Consider the following 22,833-nt stretch of genomic DNA (forward strand, 5'->3'; position numbering starts at 1 on the left):
GAGATCACACTTATTAGTGGCAGGACGTCCTCAGGTGCTTCAGGGGAACTATATGACATCCTGGCATTTACACTAATAATAGATAGTAACAGCTCCGTATCTCTGATTACTATGTAACTGGTTATTGCTTGTGTAATGTCTAAGCTGCGCTATCATCTGCTACTTCCTGCAATTAGGAATTGCTCTGAGCCGGCCCATCCCAGAGATGTGAGGGGGAAAGGAGCCGTCATTCCCTTCTGTATAGGGAGCTGGTCTGCACATGCGTGGCAGCCATTGCTGGGGAGGGCTCCAGAGGATGGGGGTGGAGCAGACTTACCATGGGGGTGGAGCATACTTACCTACTTGTTAACGCTCATATCCGGGAGTACTCAGAGAAGAGAAGCATCTGGGTACTTCGTGGATGGGATGTAACATCATCTTCAAGCCCCACCCCTATGGGGGTAAAATACTGCTATTCACAGGTCCATGGTGAATGGCGGGAAGTAAACAAAGCAAATTTGATTCCATGTGAGAGGAGAACTCGGTCATCCAGAGGTGTGGGGGGACTACCTAAAAAATCATTTAGTAATGTAATGATTTAGAATTGTAAGTTGTGTGACTCCTAACTACAAATCACAGTGTCAAAATAAAGCAGCAGCTTCCCCACCCCAGACAGACAGGGGTATATTCTGTAACCCCATATAAACCAGACAGACAGGGGCATATTCTGTAACCCCATATACACCAGACAGACAGGGGCATATTCTGTAACCCCATATACACCAGAAAGACAGGGGCATATTCTGAAACCCCATATACACCAGCCAGAGACAGGGGCATATTATGTAACCCCATATACACCAGACAGACAGGTGTATATTATGTAACCCCATATACACCAGACAGACAGGGTATATTCTGTAACCCCATATACACCAGACAGACAGGGGCATATTCTGTAACCCCATATACACCAGACAGACAGGGGCATATTCCGTAACACCCATATACACCAGACAAACAGGGGCATATTCTGTAACCCCATATACACCAGACAGACAGGGGCATATTCCGTAACCTCCATATACACCAGACAGACAGGGGTATATTCCGTAACCCCATATACACCAGACAGACAGGGGCATATTCCGTAACCCCCATATACACCAAACTGACAGGGGCATATTCCGTAACCCCCATATACACCAGACAGAAAGGGGTATATTCCGTAACCCCATATACACCAGACAGACAGGGGTATATTCCGTAACCCCATACACACCAGACAGACAGGGGTATATTCCGTAACCCCATATACACCAGACAGGGGTATATTCCGTAACCCCATATACACCAGACAGACAGGGGTATATTCTTTAACCCCATATACACCAGCCAGACAGGGGTATATTCTGTAACCCCATATACACCAGACAGACAGGGGTATATTCTGTAACCCCATATACACCAGACAGGCAGGGGTATATTCTGTAACCCCATATACACCAGACAGGGGTATATTCCGTAACCCCATATACACCAGACAGACAGGGGTATATTCTGTAACCCCATATACACCAGACAGACAGGGGTATTATCTGTAACCCCCATATACACCACAGACAGGGGCATATTCTGTAACCCCATATACACCAGACAGGGACATATTCCGTAACCCCATATACACCAGACAGACAGGGGTATATTCCGTAACCCCATATACACCAGACAGACAGGGGTATATTCCGTAACCCCATATACACGAGACAGGGGTATATTCTGTAACCCCATATATACACCAGACAGAAAGGGGCATATTCTGTAACCCCCATATACACCAGACAGACAGGAGCATATTCTGTAACCCCATATACACCAGACAGACAGGGGTATATTCTGTAACCCCATATACACCAGACAGGGGTATATTCTGTAACCCCATATACACCAGACAGACAGGGGTATATTCTGTAACCCCGTATACACCAGACAGACAGGGGTATTATCTGTAACCCCCATATACACCACAGACAGGGGCATATTCTGTAACCCCATATACACCAGACAGACAGGGGTATATTCTGTAACCCCCATATACACCAGACAGACAGGGGTATATTCTGTAACCCCCATATACACCAGACAGACAGGGGTATATTCTGTAACCCCATATACACCAGACAGACAGGGACATATTCTGTAACCCCATATACACCAGACAGGGGTATATTCTGTAACCCCATATACACCATACAGACAGGGGCATATTCTGTAACCCCCATATACACCAGACAGACAGGGGTATATTCTGTAACCCTATATACACCAGACAGACAGGGGTATATTCTGTAACCCCATATACACCAGACAGACAGGGGTATATTCTGTAACCCCCATATACACCAGACAGACAGGGGCATATTCTGTAACCCCATATACACCAGACAGGGGTATATTCTGTAACCCCCATATACACCAGACAGGGGCATATTCCGTAACCCCATATACACCAGACAGACAGGGGCATATTCTGTAACCCCATATACACCAAACAGACAGGGGCATATTCTGTAACCCCCATATACACCAGACAAGGGTATATTCTGTAACCCCATATACACCAGACAGACAGACAGGGGTATATTCTGTAACCCCATATACACCAGACAGACAGGGGCATATTCTGTAACCCCATATACACCAGACAAACAGGGGCATATTCTGTAACCCCATATACACCAGACAGGGGTATATTCTGTAACCCCATATACCGCAGACAGACAGGGGCATATTCTGTAACCCCATATACACCAGACAGAAGGGGGCATATTCTGTAACCCAATATACACCAGACAGGGGTATATTCTGTAACCCCATATACACCAGACAGACAGGGGTATATTAAACCCCATATATCGCAGACACAAAGGGGTATATTCTGTAACCCCATATACACCAGACAGACAGGGGCATATTCCGTAACCCCCATATACAAAAGACAGACAGGGGTATATTTCATAACCCCATATACACCAGACAGACAGGGGCATATTCTGTAACCCCATATACACCAGGCAGACAGGGGTATATTCTGTAACCCCATATACACCAGACAGGGGCATATTCTGTAACCCTATATACACCAGACAGACAGGGGTATATTAAACCCCATATACCGCAGACAGACAGGGGTATATTCTGTAACCTTATATACACCAGAAAGACAGGGGTATATTTTGTAACCCCCATATACACCAGACAGACAGGGGCATATTCCGTAACCCCCATATACACCAGACAGACAGGGGTATATTTCATAACCCCATATACACCAGACAGACAGGGGTATATTTCATAACCCCATATACACCAGACAGACAGGGGCATATTCTGTAACCCAATATACACCAGACAGGGGTATATTCTGTAACCCCATATACACCAGACAGACAGGGGTATATTAAACCCCATATACCGCAGACAGACAGGGGTATATTCTGTAACCCCATATACACCAGACAGACAGGGGCATATTCCGTAACACCCATATACACCAGACAGACAGGGGTATATTTCGTAACCCCATATACACCAGACCGACAGGGGCATATTCTGTAACCCCATATACACCAGACAGGGGTATATTCTGTAACCCCATATACACCAGACAGGGGCATATTCTGTAACCCAATATACACCAGACAGGGGTATATTCTGTAACCCCATATACACCAGACAGACAGGGGTATATTCTGTAACTCCCATATACACCAGACAGACAGGGGTATATTCTGTAACCCCATATACACCAGACAGGGGTATATTTCATAACCCCATATACACCAGTAAGACAGGGGTATATTTCATAACCCCATATACACCAGACAGACAGGGGCATATTCTGTAACCCCCATATACACCAGACAGACAGGAGCATATTCTGTAACCCCATATACACCAGACAGGGGTATATTCTGTAACCCCATATACACCAGACCGACAGGGGAATATTTCATAACCCCATATACACCAGACAGACAGGGGCATATTCTGTAACCCCCATATACACCAGACAGACAGGAGCATATTCTGTAACCCCATATACACCAGACAGACAGGGGTATATTCTGTAAACCCATATATACCAGACAGGGGTATATTCTGTAACCCCATATACACCAGACAGACAGGGGTATATTCTGTAACCCCATATACACCAGACAGACAGGGGTATTATCTGTAACCCCCATATACACTACAGACAGGGGCATATTCTGTAACCCCATATACACCAGACAGACAGGGGTATATTCTGTAACCCCCATATACACCAGACAGACAGGGGTATATTCTGTAACCCCATATACACCAGACAGGGGTATATTCTGTAACCCCATATACACCAGACAGGGGCATATTCTGTAACCCAATATACACCAGACAGGGGTATATTCTGTAACCCCATATACACCAGACAGACAGGGGTATATTAAACCCCATATACCGCAGACAGACAGGGGTATATTCTGTAACCCCATATACACCAGACAGACAGGGGTATATTCTGTAACTCCCATATACACCAGACAGACAGGGGTATATTCTGTAACTCCCATATACACCAGACAGACAGGGGTATATTCTGTAACCCCATATACACCAGACAGGGGTATATTCTGTAACCCCATATACACCAGACAGACAGGGGTATATTTCATAACCCCATATACACCAGACAGACAGGGGCATATTCTGTAACCCCCATATACACCACAGACAGGGGCATATTCTGTAACCCCATATACACCAGACAGACAGGGGTATATTCTGTAACCACCATATACACCAGACAGACAGGGGTATATTCTGTAACCCCCATATACACCAGACAGACAGGGGTATATTCTGTAACCCCATATACACCAGACAGACAGGGGTATATTCTGTAACCCCGATATACACCAGACAGACAGGGGCATATTCTGTAACCCCATATACACCAGACAGGGGTATATTCTGTAACCCCATATACACCAGACAGACAGGGGCATATTCTGTAACCCCCATATACACCAGACAGGGGTATATTCTGTAACCCTATATACACCAGACAGACAGGGGTATATTCTGTAACCCCATATACACCAGACAGACAGGGGTATATTCTGTAACCCCCATATACACCAGACAGACAGGGGCTTATTCTGTAACCCCATATACACCAGACAGGGGTATATTCTGTAACCCCCATATACACCAGACAGGGGTATATTCTGTAACCCCCATATACACCAGACAGACAGGGGCATATTCCGTAACCCCATATACACCAGACAGACGGGCATATTCTGTAACCCCATATACACCAAAAAGACAGGGGCATATTCTGTAACCCCCATATACACCAGAAAGACAGACCGGGGTATATTCTGTAACCCCCATATACACCAGACAGACAGGGGCATATTCCGTAACCCCCATATACACCAGACAGACAGGGGTATATTTCATAACCCCATGTACACCAGACAGACAGGGGTATATTCTGTAACCCCATATACACCAGACAGACAGGGGTCTATACTGTAACCCCATATACACCAGACAGGGGCATATTCTTTAACCCCACATACACCAGACAGGGGCATATTCTGTAACCCTATATACACCAGACAGACAGGGGTATATTCTGTAACCCCATATAACGCAGACAGACAGGGGTATATTCTGTAACCCCATATACACCAGACAGACAGGGGTATATTCTGTAACCCCCATATACACCAGACAGACAGGGGTATATTCTGTAACCCCATATACCGCAGACAGACAGGGGTATATTCTGTAACCCTATATACACCAGACAGACAGGGGTATAATTAACCCCATATACCGCAGACAGACAGGGGTATATTCTGTAACCCCATATACACCAGACAGACAGGGGTATATTCTGTAACCCCCATATACACCAGACAGACAAGGGCATATTCCGTAACCCCCATATACACCAGACAGACAAGGGCCTATTCCGTAACCCCCATATACACCAGACAGACAGGGGTATATTTCATAACCCCATATATACCAGACAGACAGGGGCATATTCTGTAACGCCATATACACCAGACAAACAGGGGCATATTCTGTAACCCCATATACCGCAGACAGACAGGGGTATATTCTGTAACCCCATATACACCAGACCGGTTCATATTCTGTAACCCCATATACACCAGACAGGGACATATTCTGTAACCCTGTACACACCAGACAGACAGGGGTATATTAAACCCCATATACCGCAGACCGACAGGGGTATATTCTGTAACCCCATATACACCAGACAGACAGGGATATATTCTGTAACCCCATATACACCAGACAGGGGCATATTCTGTAACCCCATATACACCAGACAGACAGGGGCATATTCTGTAACCCCATATACACCAGACAGACAGGGGTATATTCTGTAACCCCATATACACCAGACAGACAGGGGCATATTCTGTAACCCCATATACACAAGACAGACAGGGGCATATTCTGTAACCCCATATACACCAAACAGACAGGGGTATATTCTGTAACCCCCATATACACCAGACAGACAGGGGCATATTCCTTAACACCCATATACACCAGACAGACAGGGGTATATTTCATAACCCCATATACACCAGACAGACCGGGGTATATTCTGTAACCCCATATACACCAGACAGGGGCATATTCTCTAACCCCATATACACCAGACAGGGGCATATTCTGTAACCCTATATACACCAGAAGACAGGGGTATATTCCGTAACCCCCATATACACCAGACAGACAGGGGTATATTTCATAACCCCATATACACCAGACAGACAGGGGCATATTCTGTAACCCCATATACACCAGACAGACCGGGGTATATTCTGTAACCCCATATACACCAGACAGGGGCATATTCTGTAACCCCATATACACCAGACAGACCGGGGTATATTCTGTAACCCCATATACACCAGACAGGGGCATATTCTGTAACCCCATATACACCAGACAGGGGCATATTCTGTAACCCCCATATACACCAGACAGACAGGGGTATATTCATAACCCCCATATACACCAGACAGACAGGGGTATATTTCATAACCCCATATACACCAGACAGGGGCATATTCTCTAACCCCATATACACCAGACAGGGGCATATTCTGTAACCCTATATACACCAGACAGACAGGGGTATATTCCGTAACCCCCATATACACCAAACAGACAGGGGTATATTCCGTAACCCCCATATACACCAAACAGACAGGGGTATATTTCATAACCCCATATACACCAGACAGACAGGGGCATATTCTGTAACCCCATATACACCAGACAGACCGGGGTATATTCTGTAACCCCATATACACCAGACAGGGGCATATTCTGTAACCCCATATACACCAGACAGGGGCATATTCTGTAACCCCCATATACACTAGACAGACAGGGGTATATTCATAACCCCCATATACACCAGACAGACAGGGGTATATTTCATAACCCCATATACACCAGACAGGGGCATATTCTCTAACCCCATATACACCAGACAGGGGCATATTCTGTAACCCTATATACACCAGACAGACAGGGGTATATTCCGTAACCCCCATATACACCAAACAGACAGGGGTATATTCCGTAACCCCCATATACACCAAACAGACAGGGGTATATTTCATAACCCCATATACACCAGACAGACAGGGGCATATTCTGTAACCCCATATACACCAGACAGACCGGGGTATATTCTGTAACCCCATATACACCAGACAGGGGCATATTCTGTAACCCCATATACACCAGACAGGGGCATATTCTGTAACCCCATATACACCAGACAGACAGGGGCCACTCTCAGCTATATCAGTCCAACGTGTTAATATCGCTAACGATGCACAATCTCTCGCACATCGCTAAAGACCCCCCCTCATTGTCTGTGCATGCAGCTCAATCTGACACCATCATCAGCGACTGTATCCGCATTGAGGGAACCAGTGACATCATTGAACGATGTACCCCCGCTCGCTCGCTATGCTTCAGGCAACGCTCCTCACAGGTTATTATTCCTGGGTGATGGACGACCCCCTACAGTCAGCACACCGACATCACAATCCTGACTGTTATATGCCCAACAGTTGGGATCCCAACTGACAGGGGCTATTCTCCCTCGTGGGGCTCCACGACCCCAAAGTGGGAGAATAGAACCTACGCCGGGCGCAGCGAGCCACGGACCGCCAGAATCCCGACCCCATACCACACCCGTTATTCCTTACTGTAGTCCATGTGGATAATAAATCAAGCAAAAGATGTGAAAAGATTTACAAAAACCATGGTACTTATGTAATATCTGGGCTCCCGTTTTTCTTATGAGACCGTGTCCCCTCGCGGGGCTCGCTGCGCTCGCCACGCTTCGGGCACGGTGGCTCGCCACACTATATAAAATCAACTCCATGCGTATTTGGATAGTAGGGGTATGAAAAAATGGGGTTCATTTAACATGGGAGCCCAGATAATACATAAGTACCAAAACCCCTTGTATCGCCTATTGTCATGCTGACCTTTGAACCTATCGACCTAGACCAGGCATGTCCAAACTATGGCCCTCCAGCTGTCGTCCCATCATGCCTTGCCACAGTTTTGCTATTAGGTAATACTAAAACGATGGCAAGTAGTTTGACAACAGCTGGAGGGCCACACTTTGGACACTCCTGACCTGGACACTATTCTGACACCGTCTGACAAGAGAAGACCACTGACCCGCATCACACACATAACCTGAGTGTTCCAGGACATTATATCATTCATTGTCAGACACAGGAGACACAAACACACACTCAGGACGCACAATGGAAGCAGCGTGTCAGATGTGTACAGGTTCTGGCCTGTGCGCCGGATCTCAGTATCTATGTGCGTGTACCACTCTCACTACTGGTATTCTGCTATCTGTTGTACCGAGTGTTCCTCACCGCTTTTAGATTGCAAGCTCCTCTGCTCAGCGCTACTTCTATTGTCTGTTTCATGTAATTTCTTAGTATGATGATCAGCTAAATGTATAGCTTTCCCCCATATGTCGGAGATAAATACATAAAAGACAATTATAATGATACTAAATACACCCTGCTGCTCATCCCTCCAGCGCCTATGGAGGGATCACTGCCACCCTGAGCCACCACCACCATGTGATGTCAGACGATGGGCGGAGCCAATGGCAGCAGAAGGTGCAGAGCTCTTAGGGGTCATGTTTCACTATGTGCTGCCGGTGTGTGACCTAGCAGCACATAAGCAGCACCACCGGGTGATGCTCCGGCATGGTACCAGTCACATGTACGAGCCATAGTAGGTCAAAGTGTGCTGCAGGGCGTGTGACCTAGCAGCACATAAGTAGCACCACCGGGTGATGCTCCGGCACGGTACCAGTCACATGTAAGAGCCATAGTATGTCAAAGTATGCTGCAGGGTGTGTGACCTAGCAGCACATAAGCAGCACCACCGGGTGATGCTCCGGCACGGTACCAGGCACATGTACCAGCCATAGTAAGTCAAAGTATGCTGCAGAGTGTGTGACCTAGCAGCACATAAGCAGCACCACCGGGTGATGCTCCGGCACGGTACCAGTCACATGAACGAGCCATAGTAGGTCTTTGTGTGTTTACCTTGGTTGAGAACACCGAGCGACACGACCTCCCCGGTGTCTGAGCCCAGCTGCCACCACGACAAGACTCTGGCAATAGCGTTAGCAGCTGACAGGCCGGAGCGATGGTGCTTTCGTGTCTGCCATTCTGTTACCAGGTCATTCTTCAGCCAGTTCCTGCCAGCAAGTGAGACAAATGTTATACACACAAACCATATAAATCAGCGTTGAGCGGCAGCTAATACCCGTCAGTAAGGTGCAGTATACAGTGCGCTGGGAGCGGCAGCTAATACCCATCAGTAAGGTGCAGTATACAGTGCGCTGGGAGCTGCAGCTAATACCCGTCAGTAAGGTGCATTATACAGTGCGCTGGGAGCGGCAGCTAATACCTGTCAGTAAGGTGCAGTATACAGTGCGCTGGGAGCGGCAGCTAATACCCGTCAGTAAGGTGCAGTATACAGCGCACTGGGAGCTGCAGCTAATACCCATCAGTAAGGTGCATTATACGGTGTTCTGGGCAGCGGCAGCTAATACCCGTCAGTAAGGTGCAGTATACGGTGTGCTGGAAGCGGCTGCTAATACCCGTCAGTAAGGTGCAGTATACAGTGCGCTGGGAGCGGCAGCTAATACCCGTCAGTAAGGTGCAGTATACAGTGTGCTGGGAGCGGCAGCTAATACCTGTCAGTAAGGTGCAGTATACAGTGCGCTGGGAGCGGCAGCTAATACCTGTCAGTAAAGTGCAGTATACAGTGCGCTGGGAGCGGCAGCTAATACCCGTCAGTAAGGTGCAGTATACAGTGCGCTGGGAGCTGCAGCTAATACCCGTCAGTAAGGTGCAGTATACAGTGCGCTGGGAGTGGCAGCTAATACCCATCAGTAAGGTGCAGTATACAGCGCGCTGGGAGCGGCAGCTAATACCGGTCAGTAAGGTGCCGTATACAGTGCGCTGGGAGCGGTGATAGAATGTCAGTAAGGTGCAGTATACAGTGTGCTGGGAGCAGTGATAGAATGTCAGTAAGGTGCAGTATACAGTGCGCTGAGAGCAGTGATAGAATGTCAGCAAGGTGCAGTATACGGTGTGCTGGGAGCGGTGATAGAATGTCAGTAAGGTACAGTATACGGTGTGCTGGGAGCTGTGATAGAATGTCAGTAAGGTGCAGTATACAGTGCGCTGGGAGCAGTGATAGAATGTCAGTAAGGTGCAGTATACAGTGCGCTGAGAGCAGTGATAGAATGTCAGTAAGGTGCAGTATACGGTGCGCTGGGAGCGGCAGCTAATACCCGTCAGTAAGGTGCAGTATAGAGTGCGCTGAGAGCAGTGATAGAATGTTAGTAAGGTGCAGTATACAGCGCACTGGGAGCTGCAGCTAATACCCATCAGTAAGGTGCATTATACGGTGTTCTGGGTAGCGGCAGCTAATACCCGTCAGTAAGGTGCAGTATACGGTGTGCTGGAAGCGGCTGCTAATACCCGTCAGTAAGGTGCAGTATACAGTGCGCTGGGAGCGGCAGCTAATACCCGTCAGTAAGGTGCAGTATACAGTGCGCTGGGAGCGGCAGCTAATACCCGTCAGTAAGGTGCAGTATACAGTGTGCTGGGAGCGGCAGCTAATACCTGTCAGTAAGGTGCAGTATACAGTGCGCTGGGAGCTGCAGCTAATACCCGTCAGTAAGGTGCAGTATACAGTGCGCTGGGAGTGGCAGCTAATACCCATCAGTAAGGTGCAGTATACAGCGCGCTGGGAGCGGCAGCTAATACTGGTCAGTAAGGTGCCGTATACAGTGCGCTGGGAGCGGTGATAGAATGTCAGTAAGGTGCAGTATACAGTGTGCTGGGAGCAGTGATAGAATGTCAGTAAGGTGCAGTATACAGTGCGCTGAGAGCAGTGATAGAATGTCAGCAAGGTGCAGTATACGGTGTGCTGGGAGCGGTGATAGAATGTCAGTAAGGTACAGTATACGGTGTGCTGGGAGCTGTGATAGAATGTCAGTAAGGTGCAGTATACAGTGCGCTGGGAGCAGTGATAGAATGTCAGTAAGGTGCAGTATACAGTGCGCTGAGAGCAGTGATAGAATGTCAGTAAGGTGCAGTATACGGTGCGCTGGGAGCGGCAGCTAATACCCGTCAGTAAGGTGCAGTATAGAGTGCGCTGAGAGCAGTGATAGAATGTTAGTAAGGTGCAGTATTCAGTGCGCTGGGAGCGGCAGCTAATACCCGTCAGTAAGGTGCGCTGGGAGCGGCAGCTAATACCCGTCAGTAAGTGCGCTGGGAGCGGCAGCTAATACCCGTCAGTAAGTGCGCTGGGAGCGGCAGCTAATACCCGTCAGTGCGCTGGGAGCGGCAGCTAATACCTGTCAACAAGGTGCAGTATACAGTGCGCTGGGACCGGCAGCTAATACCTGTCAGTAAGGTGCAGTATAGAGTGTGCTGAGAGCAGTGATAGAATGTCAGTAAGGTGCAGTATACAGTGTGCTGGGAGCGGTGATAGAATGTCAGTAAGGTGCAGTATACGGTGTGCTGGGAGTGGTGATAGAATGTCAGTAAGGTGCAGTATACAGTGTGCTGGGAGCAGTGATAGAATGTTAGTAAGGTGCAATATACAGTGCGCTGGGAGCAGTGATAGAATGTCAGTAAGGTGCAGTATACAGTGCGCTGGGAGCAGTGATAGAATGTCAGTAAGGTGCAGTATACAGTGCGCTGGGAGCAGTGATAGAATGTTAGTAAGGTGCAGTATACAGTGTGCTGGGAGCGGTGATAGAATGTCAGTAAGGTGCAGTATACAGTGTGCTGGGAGCAGTGATAGAATGTTAGTAAGGTGCAGTATACAGTGTGCTGGGAGCAGTGATAGAATGTTAGTAAGGTGCAGTATACAGTGTGCTGAGAGCAGTGATAGAATGTCAGTAAGGTGCAGTATACAGTGTGCTGGGAGCGGTGATAGAATGTCAGTAAGGTGCAGTATACAGTGTGCTGGGAGCGGTGATAGAATGTCAGTAAGGTGCAGTATACGGTGTGCTGGGAGCGGTGATAGAATGTCAGTAAAGTGCAGTATACAGTGTGCTGGGAGCGGTGATAGAATGTCAGTAAGGTGCAGTATACAGTGTGCTGGGAGCGGTGATAGAATGTCAGTAAGGTGCAGTATACCGTGTGCTGGGAGCGGTGATAGAATGTCAGTAAGGTGCAGTATACAGTGTGCTGGGATCTGTGATAGAATGTCAGTAAGGTGCAGTATACAGTGTGCTGGGAGCGGTGATAGAATGTCAGTAAGGTGCAGTATACAGTGTGCTGGGATCTGTGATAGAATGTTAGTAAGGTGCAGTATACAGTGTGCTGGGAGCAGTGATAGAATGTCAGTAAGGTGCAGTATACAGTGTGCTGGGAGCAGTGATAGAATGTCAGTAAGGTGCAGTATACAATGCGCTGGGAGCAGTGATAGAATGTCAGTAAGGTGCAGTATACAGTGCGCTGAGAGCAGTGATAGAATGTCAGTAAGGTGCAGTATACAGTGCGCTGGGAGCAGTGATAGAATGTCAGTAAGGTGCAGTATACAGTGCGCTGGGAGCAGTGATAGAATGTCAGTAAGGTGCAGTATACAGTACGCTGAGAGCAGTGATAGAATGTCAGTAAGGTGCAGTATACCGTGTGCTGGGAGCAGTGATAGAATGTCAGTAAGGTGCAGTATACGGTGCGCTGGGAGCTGTGATAGAATGTCAGTAAGGTGCAGTATACCGTGTGCTGGGAGCAGTGATAGAATGTCAGTAAGGTGCAGTATACGGTGCGCTGGGAGCTGTGATAGAATGTCAGTAAGGTGCAGTATACAGTGTGCTGGGAGCGGTGATAGAATGTCAGTAAGGTGCAGTATACGGTGTGCTGGGAGCGGTGATAGAATGTCAGTAAGGTGCAGTATACCGTGTGCTGGGAGCAGTGATAGAATGTTAGTAAGGTGCAGTATACAGTGCGCTGGGAGCATTTATTCACACCTTACATACCGATCATATGTCACAGCCAGCAACGGGCGTGAGAAAGAAGGCGGCCCCCAAATGGAACTATCCAATCTGTATACTTTGGCTTGGTGAAGATCAAGCAGGTTAGTGCCACTTATGTTCCCCCAAACGATCACATCCTTTACGGCTGCCGGAGACAGGGAAGAAGGTACAAAGTGAGACATATGAGCTGGCATGGCTGTGCCGGTTGGGATTGGCACAGAACGAACATACTAATAATACATAATAACAGGATTATTGCTGTATATACGGACACACTATGTATACAGGTTACTTCTGGCAGTCTGCTGCCGAAGGAGAAATGACTACATCCCTGGTATGGACCGCACTGTTCTGGTCCTGTACCCCATAGCCATGCCACTCTATCACCCTGCTGCCCACCCCACCGCGACCGACGTCTATGTATCCTTTCGGGGAAGAACCTGAGCTTTGTTCACATCATAGCATCAGCCCTACACAGTAATTAAAGCATGGAGCCATCTATTGGGCCCATGCGGCCTGTACTAACAGTGTCCCTGGCTAGAGGTGTGTCACAGTAATTACAGCATGGAGTCATCTATTGGACCCATGCGGCCTGTACTAACAGCGTCCCTGGCTAGATGTGTGTCACAGTATTTATGGCATGGAGCCATCTAATGGGGCCATTCGGCCTGTACTAACAGTGTCCCTGGCTAGATGTGTGTCACATTAATTACAGCATGGAGTCATCTATTGGGCCCATGCGGCCTGTACTAACAGCGTCCCTGGCTAGATGTGTGTCATCATAATTACAGCATGGAGTCATCTATTGGGCCCATGCGGCCTGTACTAACAGCGTCCCTGGCTAGATGTGTGTCACAGTAATTATGGCATGGAGCCATCTATTGGGCCCATGCGGCCTGTACTAACAGCGTCCCTGGCTAGATGTGTGTCACAGTAATTATGGCATGGAGCCATCTATTGGGCCCATGCGGCCTGTACTAACAGCGTCCCTGGCTAGATGTGTGTCACAGTAATTATGGCATGGAGCCATCTATTCGGCCCATGCGGCCTGTACTAACAGCGTCCCCGGCTAGATGTGTGTCACAGTAATTATGGCATGGAGCCATCTATTGGGCCCATGCGGCCTGTACTAACAGCGTCCCCGGCTAGATGTGTGTCACAGTAATTACAGCATGGAGCCATCTATTGGGCCCATGCGGCCTGTACTAACAGCGTCCCTGGCTAGATGTGTGTCACAGTAATGACAGCATGGAGCCATCTATTGGGCCAATGCGGCTTGTACTAACAGCATCTCACTGGCTAGATGTGTGTCACAGTAATTACAGCATGGAGCTATCTATTGGGCCCATGCGGCCTGTACTAACAGCGTCCCCGGCTAGATGTGTCACAGTAATTACAGCATGGATCCATCTGTTCTGTACTAACAGCATCCCCGGCTAGATGTGTGTCACAGTAATTACAGCATGGAGACATCTATTGGGCCCATGCGGCCTGTACTAACAGCGTCCCCGGCTAGATGTGTGTCACAGTAATTACGGAATGGAGCCATCTATTGGGCCCATGTGGCCTGTACTAACTGCGTCCCCGGCTAGATGTGTGTCACAGTAATTACAGCATGGAGCCATCTATTGGGCCCATGCGGCCTGTACTAACAGCGTCCCTGGCTAGATGTGTGTCACAGTAATTACAGCATGGATCCATCTGTTGGGCCCATGCGGCCTGTACTAACAGCGCCCCCGGCTAGATGTGTGTCACAGTAATTACAGCATGGATCCATCTGTTGGGCCCATGCGGCCTGTACTAACAGCATCCCCGGCTACATGTGTGTCACAGTAATTACAGCATGGAGCCATCTATTGGGCCCATGTGGCCTGTACTAACAGCGTCCCTGGCTAGATGTACTAACAGCGTCCCCGGCTAGATGTGGGTCACAGTAATTACAGCATGGAGCCATCTGTTGGGCCCATGCGGCCTGTACTAACAGCGTCCCTGGCTAGATGTGGGTCACAGTAATTACATTATGGAGCCATCTGTTGGGCCCATGCGGCCTGTACTAACAGCGTCCCTGGCTAGATGTGTGTCACAGTAATTACAGCATGGAGTCATCTATTGGGCCCATGCGGCCTGTACTAACAGCGTCCCTGGCTAGATGTGTGTCATCGTGATTACAGCATGGAGTCATCTATTGGGCCCATACGGCCTGTACTAACAGTGTCCCTGGCTAGATGTGTGTCACAGTAATTACAGCATGGAGTCATCTATTGGGCCCATGCGGCCTGTACTAACAGCGTCCCTGGCTAGATGTGTGTCACAGTAATTATGGCATGGAGCCATCTATTGGGCCCATGCGGCCTATACTAACAGCGTCCCTAGCTAGATGTGTGTCACAGTAATTACGGCATGGAGCCATCTATTGGGCCCATGCGGCCTGTACTAACAGCGTCCCCGGCTAGATGGGTGCCACAGTAATTACAGCATGGAGTCATCTATTGGGCCCATGCGGCCTGTACTAACAGCGTCCCTGGCTAGATGTGTGTCATCGTAATTACAGCATACAGTCATCTATTGGGCCCATACGGCCTGTACTAACAGTGTCCCTGGCTAGATGTGTGTCACAGTAATTACAGCATGGAGTCATCTATTGGGCCCATGCGGCCTGTACTAACAGCGTCCCTGGCTAGATGTGTGTCACAGTAATTATGGCATGGAGCCATCTATTGGGCCCATGCGGCCTGTACTAACAGCGTCCCTGGCTAGATGGGTGCCACAGTAATTACGGAATGGAGCCATCTATTGGGCCCATGTGGCCTGTACTAACAGCGTCCCCAGCTAGATGTGTGTCACAGTAATTACAGCATGGAGCCATCTATTGGGCCCATGCGGCCTGTACTAACAGCGTCCTTGGCGAGATGTGTGTCACAGTAATGACAGCATGGAGCCATCTATTGGGCCCATGCGACCTGTACTAACAGCATCTCATTGGCTAGATGTGTGTCACAGTAATTACAGCATGGAGCTATCTATTGGGCCCATGCGGCCTGTACTAATAGCGTCCCCGGCTAGATGTGTGTCACAGTAATTACAGCATGGAGTCATCTATTGGGCCCCATGCGGCCTGTACAAACAGCGTCCCTGGCTAGATGTGTGTCATCGTAATTACAGCATACAGTCATCTATTGGGCCAATGCAGCCTGTACTAACAGCGTCACCGGCTAGATGGGTGCCACAGTAATTACGGAATGGAGCCATCTATTGGGCCCATGTGGCCTGTACTAACTGCGTCCCCGGCTAGATGTGTGTCACAGTAATTACAGCATGGAGCCATCTATTGGGCCCATGTGGCCTGTACTAACAGCGTCCCTGGCTAGATGTGTGTCACAGTAATTACAGCATGGATCCATCTGTGGGCCCATGCGGCCTGTACTAACAGCATCCCCGGCTACATGTGTGTCACAGTAATTACAGCATGGAGCCATCTATTGGGCCCATGTGGCCTGTACTAACAACGACCCTGGCTAGATGTACTAACAGCGTCCCCGGCTAGATGTGGGTCACAGTAATTACAGCATGGAGCCATCTGTTGGGCCCATGCGGCCTGTACTAACAGCGTCCCTGGCTAGATGTGGGTCACAGTAATTACATTATGGAGCCATCTATTGGGCCCATGCGGCCTGTACTAACAGCGTCCCTGGCTAGATGTGTGTCACAGTAATTATGGCATGGAGCCATCTATTGGGCCCATGCGGCCTGTACTAACAGCGTCCCTGGCTAGATGTGTGTCACAGTAATTATGGCATGGAGCCATCTATTGGGCCCATGCGGCCTGTACTAACAGCGTCCCTGGCTAGATGTGTGTCACAGTAATTATGGCATGGAGCCATCTATTGGGCCCATGCGGCCTGTACTAACAGCATCCCCGGCTACATGTGTGTCACAGTAATTACAGCATGGAGCCATCTATTGGGCCCATGTGGCCTGTACTAACAGCGTCCCTGGCTAGATGTACTAACAGCGTCCCCGGCTAGATGTGGGTCACAGTAATTACAGCATGGAGCCATCTGTTGGGCCCATGCGGCCTGTACTAACAGCGTCCCTGGCTAGATGTGGGTCACAGTAATTACATTATGGAGCCATCTATTGGGCCCATGCGGCCTGTACTAACAGCGTCCCTGGCTAGATGTGTGTCACAGTAATTATGGCATGGAGCCATCTATTGGGCCCATGCGGCCTATACTAACAGCATCCCTAGCTAGATGTGTGTCACAGTAATTACGGCATGGAGCCATCTATTGGGCCCATGCGGCCTGTACTAACAGCGTCCCCGGCTAGATGGGTGCCACAGTAATTACAGCATGGAGTCATCTATTGGGCCCATGCGGCCTGTACTAACAGCGTCCCTGGCTAGATGTGTGTCATCGTAATTACAGCATACAGTCATCTATTGGGCCCATACGGCCTGTACTAACAGTGTCCCTGGCTAGATGTGTGTCACAGTAATTACAGCATGGAGTCATCTATTGGGCCCATGCGGCCTGTACTAACAACGTCCCTGGCTAGATGTGTGTCACAGTAATTATGGCATGGAGCCATCTATTGGGCCCATGCGGCCTGTACTAACAGCGTCCCTGGCTAGATGGGTGCCACAGTAATTACGGAATGGAGCCATCTATTGGGCCCATGTGGCCTGTACTAACAGCGTCCCCGGCTAGATGTGTGTCACAGTAATTACAGCATGGAGCCATCTATTGGGCCCATGCGGCCTGTACTAACAGCGTCCTTGGCGAGATGTGTGTCACAGTAATGACAGCATGGAGCCATCTATTGGGCCCATGCGACCTGTACTAACAGCATCTCATTGGCTAGATGTGTGTCACAGTAATTACAGCATGGAGCTATCTATTGGGCCCATGCGGCCTGTACTAATAGCGTCCCCGGCTAGATGTGTGTCACAGTAATTACAGCATGGATCCATCTGTTGGGCCCATGTGGCCTGTACTAACAGCGTCCCCGGCTAGATGTGTGTCACAGTAATTACAGCATGGAGCCATCTATTGGGCCCATGCGGCCTGTACTAACAGCGTCCCCGGCTAGATGGGTGCCACAGTAATTACGGAATGGAGCCATCTATTGGGCCCATGTGGCCTGTACTAACTGCGTCCCCGGCTAGATGTGTGTCACAGTAATTACAGCATGGAGCCATCTATTGGGCCCATGCGGCCTGTACTAACAGCGTCCCTGGCTAGATGTGTGTCACAGTAATTACAGCATGGATCCATCTGTTGGGCCCATGCGGCCTGTACTAACAGCATCCCCGGCTACATGTGTGTCACAGTAATTACAGCATGGAGCTATCTATTGGGCCCATGTGGCCTGTACTAACAGCGTCCCTGGCTAGATGTGGGTCACAGTAATTACAGCATGGAGCCATCTGTTGGGCCCATGCGGCCTGTACTAACAGCGTCCCTGGCTAGATGTGGGTCACAGTAATTACATTATGGAGCCATCTATTGGGCCCATGCGGCCTGTACTAACAGCGTCCCTGGCTAGATGTGTGTCACAGTAATTATGGCATGGAGCCATCTATTGGGCCCATGCGGCCTGTACTAACAGCGTCCCTGGCTAGATGTGTGTCACAGTAATTATGGCATGGAGCCATCTATTGGGCCCATGCGGCCTGTACTAACAGCGTCCCCGGCTAGATGGGTGCCACAGTAATTACAGCATGGAGTCATCTATTGGGCCCATCTGCCTGTACTAACAGCGTCCCTGGCTAGATGTGTGTCATCGTAATTACAGCATGGAGTCATCTATTGGGCCCATGCGGCCTGTACTAACAGCGTCCCTGGCTAGATGTGTGTCACAGTAATTATGGCATGGAGCCATCTATTGGGCCCATGCGGCCTTTACTAACAGCATGACCCTGGCTAGATGTGTGTCACAGTAATTACGGAATGGAGTCATCTATTGAGCCAATGCGGCCTGTACTAACAGCGTCCCCGGCTAGATGTGTGTCACAGTAATTACAGCATGGAGCCATCTATTGGGCCCATGTGGCCTGTACTAACAGCTTCCCCGGCTAGATGTGTGTCACAGTAATTACAGCATGGAGCCATCTGTTGGGTCCATGCAGCCTGTACTAACAGCGTCCCCGGCTAGATGTGTGTCACAGTAATTACAGCATGGATCCATCTGTTGGGCCCATGTGGCCTGTACTAAAAGCGTCCCTGGCTAGATGTACTAACAGCGTCCCCGGCTAGATGTGTGTCACAGTAATTACAGCATGGAGCCATCTATTGGGCCCATGCGGCCTGTACTAACAGCGTCCCCGGCTAGATGGGTGCCACAGTAATTATGGAATGGAGCCATCTATTGGGCCCATGTGGCCTGTACTAACAGCGTCCCTGGCTAGATGTGTGTCACTGCAATTACAGCATGGAGCCATCTATTGGGCCTATGCGGCCTGTACTAACAGCGTCCCTGGCTAGATGTGTGTCACAGTAATTATAGCATGGATCCATCTGTTGGGCCCATGTGGCCTGTACTAACAGCGCCCCCGGCTAGACGTGTGTCACAGTAATTACAGCATGGATCCATCTGTTGGGCCCATGCGGCCTGTACTAACAGCGTCCCCGGCTAGATGTGTGTCACAGTAAATACAGCATGGAGCCATCTATTAGGCCCATGCGGCCTGTACTAACAGCGACCCCGGCTAGATGTGTGTCACAGTAATTACAGCATGGATCCATCTGTTGGGCCCATGCGGCCTGTATTAACAGCGTCCCCGGCTACATGTGTGTCACAGTAATTACAGCATGGAGCCATCTATTGGGCCCATGTGGCCTGTACTAACAGCGTCCCTGGCTAGATGTACTAACAGCGTCCCTGGCTAGATGTGGGTCACAGTAATTACAGCATGGAGCCATCTGTTGGGCCCATGCGGCCTGTACTAACAGCGTCCCGGCTACATGTGTGTCACAGTAATTACAGCATGGAGCCATCTGTTGGGCCCATGCGGCCTGTACTAACAGCGTCCCTGGCTAGATGTACTAACAATGTCCCTGGCTAGATGTGTGTCACAGTAATTACAGCATGGAGCCATCTATTAGGCCCATGTGGCCTGTACTAACAGCGTCCCTGGCTAGATGTACTAACAGCGTCCCTGGCTAGATGTGTGTCACAGTAATTACAGCATGGAGCCATCTGTTGGGCCCATGCGGCCTGTACTAACAGCGTCCCTGGCTAGATGTGTGTCACAGTAATTACAGCATGGAGCCATCTGTTGGGCCCATGCGGCCTGTACTAACAGTGTCCCCGGCTACATGTGTGTCACAGTAATTACAGCATGGATCCATCTGTTGGGCCCATGCGGCCTGTACTAACAGCGTCCCCGGCTAGATGTGTGTCACAGTAAATACAGCATGGAGCCATCTATTAGGCCCATGCAGCCTGTACTAACAGCGACCCCGGCTAGATGTGTGTCACAGTAATTACAGCATGGATCCATCTGTTGGGCCCATGCGGCCTGTACTAACAGCGTCCCCGGCTACATGTGTGTCACAGTAATTACAGCATGGAGCCATCTATTGGGCCCATGTGGCCTGTACTAACAGCGTCCCTGGCTAGATGTACTAACAGCGTCCCTGGCTAGATGTGGGTCACAGTAATTACAGCATGGAGCCATCTGTTGGGCCCATGCGGCCTGTACTAACAGCGTCCCGGCTACATGTGTGTCACAGTAATTACAGCATGGAGCCATCTGTTGGGCCCATGCGGCCTGTACTAACAGCGTCCCTGGCTAGATGTACTAACAATGTCCCTGGCTAGATGTGTGTCACAGTAATTACAGCATGGAGCCATCTATTGGGCCCATGTGGCCTGTACTAACAGCGTCCCTGGCTAGATGTACTAACAGCGTCCCTGGCTAGATGTGTGTCACAGTAATTACAGCATGGAGCCATCTGTTGGGCCCATGCGGCCTGTACTAACAGCGTCCCTGGCTAGATGTACTAACAGCGTCCCTGGCTAGATGTGTGTCACAGTAATTACAGCATGGAGCCATCTGTTGGGCCCATGCGGCCTGTACTAACAGCGTCCCTGGCTAGATGTGTGTCACAGTAATTACAGCATGGAGCCACCTATTGGGCCCATGTGGCCTGTACTAACAGCGTCCCTGGCTAGATGTACTAACAGCGTCCCTGGCTAGATGTGTGTCACAGTAATTACAGCATGGAGCCATCTGTTGGGCCCATGCGGCCTGTACTAACAGCGTCCCCGGCTAGATGTGGGTCACAGTAATTACAGCATGGAGCCATCTGTTGGGCCCATGCGGCCTGTACTAACAGCGTCCCTGGCTAGATGTACTAACAGCGTCCCCGGCTAGATGTGGGTCACAGTAATCATACAGGGAGAGTAATGTCACAGCACAGCTATTATCTTAATAGCCATTCTTGTAAAAGTATTCAGACCGTGACTTTGTATGTGTCGACCATTACCATGCCGTCCTTTTACGTGTCGACATATTGCTCATGTCGACGTAATGCATGTGAAACAATAGCGGTTGTCCTATTATCCCCCTGGATTCCAGCTATAATGGCACAAGCTATGCTCAGCGTTCGGTCTCATACTCACCTGATGAGTTTATACTCAGCTTCTTTGCGATCTGCGCTTTGGCCTCATACTCCAGTTGTGTGGGTAACGCCACGATGTTGCGCTGGTTGATGGATGGCGCGTTTCCTATGAGTAGAAGGGCCTGGAGGTTGGTGTAGGCACTGCCTGATACAATCACTTTCACTTCCCTACTGGCATTCTGATCAATGCGAGTGCCGTATCGGGCACACTGTTCTGCGATCAGCCTAATGGTGTCCTCCGGGGACTGACCCTCCTTGGCAAGGACATCATCCAGGACAATGACGAAGTCTGCCTGGTGAAACGCGTCGTCGGCCAACGTGTGCAATGTTACTTTCTGTAGACATGAGAAAGCCAAGTCCTCAGCCTCCATTTTCAGTCCTTGCAGCACGCTCTCTGAATGGCTGCTGTCCAGCAAATGTAACCAAATATCATTCTTCATACCGAAGACTTCACCACTGGCCAACATAGGAATCAAACTGTAGCAGGCTGGCATCGATGCACTGCAGGAACAAACCGTCAGTCACATGTGCACTGGAATTCCAAACGTTCAATTA

The 22,833-nt window shown here is 49.4% G+C and overlaps 1 protein-coding gene across 3 annotated transcripts in view; it reads right to left on the minus strand.

Annotated features, from left to right (window-relative positions):
• Window positions 1–22,833, minus strand: part of MDH1B (malate dehydrogenase 1B) — a 54,171-nt gene that overhangs the window by 20,424 nt on the left and 10,914 nt on the right. For all 3 annotated transcript variants that reach the window (XM_083154147.1, XM_083154148.1, XM_083154149.1), the window contains exons 5-7: window positions 22,280–22,779; window positions 13,655–13,796; window positions 9,690–9,844 (exon numbers count right to left, since the gene is read on the minus strand). In XM_083154147.1, coding sequence (XP_083010273.1) covers window positions 9,690–9,844; window positions 13,655–13,796; window positions 22,280–22,779 — 797 coding nt within the window. The remainder of the gene's footprint in view (window positions 1–9,689; window positions 9,845–13,654; window positions 13,797–22,279; window positions 22,780–22,833) is intronic.

This window comes from Crinia signifera, chromosome 7 (genome assembly GCF_055691185.1).
Source record: "Crinia signifera chromosome 7, ASM5569118v1, whole genome shotgun sequence".
NCBI lineage: Eukaryota > Metazoa > Chordata > Amphibia > Anura > Myobatrachidae > Crinia > Crinia signifera.